Source organism: Dioscorea cayenensis, unplaced genomic scaffold, assembly GCF_009730915.1.
Source record: "Dioscorea cayenensis subsp. rotundata cultivar TDr96_F1 unplaced genomic scaffold, TDr96_F1_v2_PseudoChromosome.rev07_lg8_w22 25.fasta BLBR01002110.1, whole genome shotgun sequence".
Classification (NCBI taxonomy): domain Eukaryota; kingdom Viridiplantae; phylum Streptophyta; class Magnoliopsida; order Dioscoreales; family Dioscoreaceae; genus Dioscorea; species Dioscorea cayenensis.
In genome coordinates, this window is record NW_024088501.1 from 71,952 (window position 1) to 75,678 (window position 3,727).

At 33.4% G+C, this 3,727-nt stretch overlaps 1 protein-coding gene and 1 long non-coding RNA gene across 2 annotated transcripts; both read right to left on the minus strand.

Moving 5' to 3' along the window:
- Nucleotides 1–351: 351 nt before the first annotated feature.
- LOC120257432 (CASP-like protein 1C2) lies at nucleotides 352–2,114 on the minus strand. The gene is made up of 3 exons (XM_039264904.1): nucleotides 1,813–2,114; nucleotides 1,372–1,477; nucleotides 352–701 (listed from the first exon to the last, which is right to left on the minus strand). The coding sequence occupies exons 1-3, from the start codon at nucleotides 1,980–1,982 to the stop codon at nucleotides 474–476; spliced, it is 504 nt and encodes a 167-aa protein (XP_039120838.1). The 5' UTR covers nucleotides 1,983–2,114; the 3' UTR covers nucleotides 352–473.
- A 444-nt stretch (nucleotides 2,115–2,558) lies between these two features.
- Nucleotides 2,559–3,180, minus strand: LOC120257433. Its single transcript, XR_005535678.1, has 2 exons — nucleotides 3,075–3,180; nucleotides 2,559–2,984 (listed from the first exon to the last, which is right to left on the minus strand). It is a non-coding gene; the product is annotated as an uncharacterized LOC120257433 (long non-coding RNA).
- Between the last annotated feature and the right edge of the window lie 547 nt (nucleotides 3,181–3,727).

The window sequence follows — 3,727 nt, forward strand, 5'->3', positions numbered from 1 at the left end:
AATAACGTGAATGTTGATATGGATGTCAACTTGGCTTGCATCCACATCATTTGGACAACTAATTCGGCCTATCAATTTGACCTAAATAGCATTACTCTTTTCTCTAAGACCAGTCTTGTCCATGTCATGGGCCTATTGAATAGATTTATCCAAAAAATCCAATTATGACTATAAAAAATTTAATATTTTTATTACCTTTCAATTTTGATCGTGGAAGGGGGTTGGCGTGAATTTGAAAGAATAAAAGTTCCATAAATGTCGAGATACGCTAAAAAAAGGCTAACTTCTGTGAAAATCCTTATTACACACCACTAAAACATACCTAGAAATCATAAACCAGCACAAAAAGCCTTAAAAAAAAATTCTCATGCATCAACAATACAAATAGTTTTCTCGTTTATAATGAAAACCAATATAATCTTTCAAACTAATGATGGCCTTTAATATGCATATTTCTCTAGTATAATTTTGGGTCAAGTAAGAAGGGGACTGAAGATATTAGAATAGATGGTGTGGAGAAGCAAGACAAAGTATATGAGAACGCCAACAAAGGCACTGATGAGAGCTCCCATTACATGGTCACAAAACTCCGGCGTCTGACCGCAAATCGGCAGCCACCCGGCGTGCTCGTTTCCCTTCTTTCCCACTTGGGATACAGCTCCCGCTGCTGATATGGCAGACACTAAGAACATTGTTACAACCTACAAGAGCATAAACAATAATTAATCCTATTCAAAATACTTAATTTTTGTATTGGAAAAAATAAAATAAAATACCAACTCTACCATTAAACAAATGGTGCTACTAAAATCATTTTTGGTTTTTTTATGTATCTAAATGTTTATTTTTATTTATTATTGTGAAAATTAATCACAGGGTTTTTTTAAATGAAAATAAAAAAAGGAAAAAACAATTACATGGATTATTTTTGCAATGGGAATTAACAATCATCCGAAACACATGCATCAAAAATGATTTTTACTTATTTCTTAAAAAAACTTGTTTTAGTATCTTGAATTTCTTTTTTATATTATAAATAAAATAAAACTTGGTTTATAACAGAAGAAAAAAATTTGAAAATAAAACTTTTTTGTCCAATGTTTACATGAAACTACCCAAAAAAAAAAAAAACTTGATAGATAAAAAATTAAAAAAATAGTGACTTTTTGAAACATCAGCAAGTCATTAATTTTTCCTTCGTTTGTTCATCAGTACTTTTCTTCTTTTTTATTTGCACTCTTAATATTGTCCATTATTAGAATTTAGGAATGAGTAAAAACTCAAAGTTTTCACATGAAATTCTTCAAATGCAACTCTTATAACCAAAAAAAATAGAGATGCATGCATATAAAGTTAGGGAATTCAACTAACCAAATCCATGAGGATAATGAAACTGGAGACAGAATTATTGAACCGAGGTATGAAGAGAACTAATAGAGTGTAAACCCCACCAACCGCATTCACTATCAGAAAGAACCTGCATATATATAGAAATATGATTTGGAAGTGACCGAAATGGATAAAAAATAAATAAATTTAAAGAAAAAAAGGATTAAGTAATTAAAATTAATTGGTCAAATGAAAATATGCAGATGCTAGTTAGTATTTTACCTGTGTATGTAAATGCACACATCATAAGAGTGATTTTTACTGGTAGAATGGCATTGTTTTATTTAGGAAATTCCTTTTTTCTATGATACATATATTACCAAGAGATACAGCTTTGTTTAGAGTGAAAAGCTAACAATTAGTATGGCATGCTAAAATATTTACGGAAAAGAAGAATAAAAAAGGTGAGACGAGAAGAATTACACAAATGCAGGTGTGTACTGAAACTTGGCTTCCAACTTGATGTTGAAGAAGGTGGTTATCTCATGGCTTGTGCCCATGACAATAGCTGCAGTGACCGTAGCAGCCAACGCAAGAAGCCGTAGAAGGAGAAGACAACAAGCTCTTGTATTTTTGGCCATTGACATTGACATTGCAAGAGAGCAATGGCTTAAGTGAAGAAGAAGGGTTGGGAGAAAGGTTAAGAATTTAAATAGTGAGAAGAACGGTGGTGGTAGCTAGGGAGGTTTAACAATATAGAACAAAAGGCAACGTGGTAGGGAAGAAGGTGGTGGGATTGTGTGTTGGGCCCTCTCTTGGGAAACTTCTTTCGTTTTGTTCGTTTTGCCTACTTATTTTAAAGGGTTTTTGGTGGGGCTTGTACGCATAGGTCACCCTCTTTGTACGCCTGGGTATCATATTTTCAAGGTTTAGCTCACTTACCAGGCGACGTGTGTGACAAGTTTTGTTTCCCATGGCTCGCACTCATACTTATCATCCTCTTTCTATTCTCTTTATCCCTCTCAATGTTATTTTGGAGGAATTTGTTATCTTGCAGATAGTAGAACTCAAAATTCAAAGAGGGCAACAATACCTCCTATGCTAATCTTAGCATTTGGAACTTCATGTACAAGGGAATGATTATTACGCAGTCAACGTATAGCACAGTATAGCAGCTGGTGTACAATTAAATCAAACAAAAGCTTGAGAAAAATTAAACCTAATCAGAATAAATAAATAATAAATATTAAATAAAAACAATTGCATACATCCGTATGATAAAACATTTATATCCATCCATACAGTACAAATTCTGTTGTATTGTGACAGCGTCATGAAGCTTTTATTTGCTAAACTAGTGTTGGATAACCGGATCATGAAATGGCTCTAGCTATGGGTATATGAGTTGATACACCTTACCGAAAAATAATTAATTATAATATGTTACTTCCACACTCATTAAAAACAAATAAATAAATACAAAACTCGTCTGGGATTGCGGCCAGATGCCGAGGCGATGATTGGCTCACAAGGCATTCAGAAAAAGGGTTCTATTCCGAACCCTTGCTTGCTTTGTACGTGTTGACTAATTGTGTCTGTACATCTTGCGAAACTGCAGCATGCTCCAAGTATTCCATTGTGAATTCACCTTTTCCCTGTATTAAAAAGAGAGCCAATATAAATCACGATCTTTGTAAAAATTCCTAGAGGAATCAATGGTCTGCATGCAAAAAGTTTGTATTCACCTGGGTCATTGACCGAAGGGATGTTGAGTAGCCAAACATATTATTCAAAGGAACCTGGGAAACGTAAGCATCAGTTTATGATTGTTCATTCATATCATAGTGGGAGTGTTATATATTTACATGGCATGAATCAAAGTAGTGAATATGAAAATTTTTCACGTAGGATACAAAGGTCGTACAAATTTGAAGTTACAGTTCGAAATGCATACAACCATGTAAAGTTAAAGCAGCAAAAGCCTCAACATAATAAACAGGATAGAGCTGGTTTGAAAAATATTCCAATATTTAAAATGAATTTACAAATTGTGAATAAGTATAAAATAAGAAATAATGGGAAAATAGCTATATTCAGCAAATCATATAGATAATCTAAGCATATTCTAACAATAAATGATAGCTCAGTCCTTACCTCTGATCTTATTTTCTATAGTCATGCTACCTTCAGGAATATCAAGCGGTACTGCAAATGTCAAAAGTTTATAAGACTTGACCAGATAGGTTTCAAGGTTAATATTAATCCTCAAGCCAAATCTACAGTATCATTGTCTCAGAACTCTTTCAAACCTCGCATCTCAACAAACAATCTGTTTAACATAAGTAGTTCTATAATCGGCCTTTGTGCATTCTCCATCACCACAAAGAAGGATATACAA

Bases quoted from the DNA above. Each gene is read 5' to 3' on its own strand.
- LOC120257432 (XM_039264904.1), bottom strand. From the start codon at position 1,982: ATGTCAATGTCAATGGCCAAAAATACAAGAGCTTGTTGTCTTCTCCTT. The intron at 1,478-1,812 runs GTAATTCTTCTC...ATATATATGCAG, and splicing joins CAGTACACACCTGCATTTGT to GTTCTTTCTGATAGTGAATG. The intron at 702-1,371 runs GTTAGTTGAATT...ATGCTCTTGTAG, and splicing joins TCATTATCCTCATGGATTTG to GTTGTAACAATGTTCTTAGT.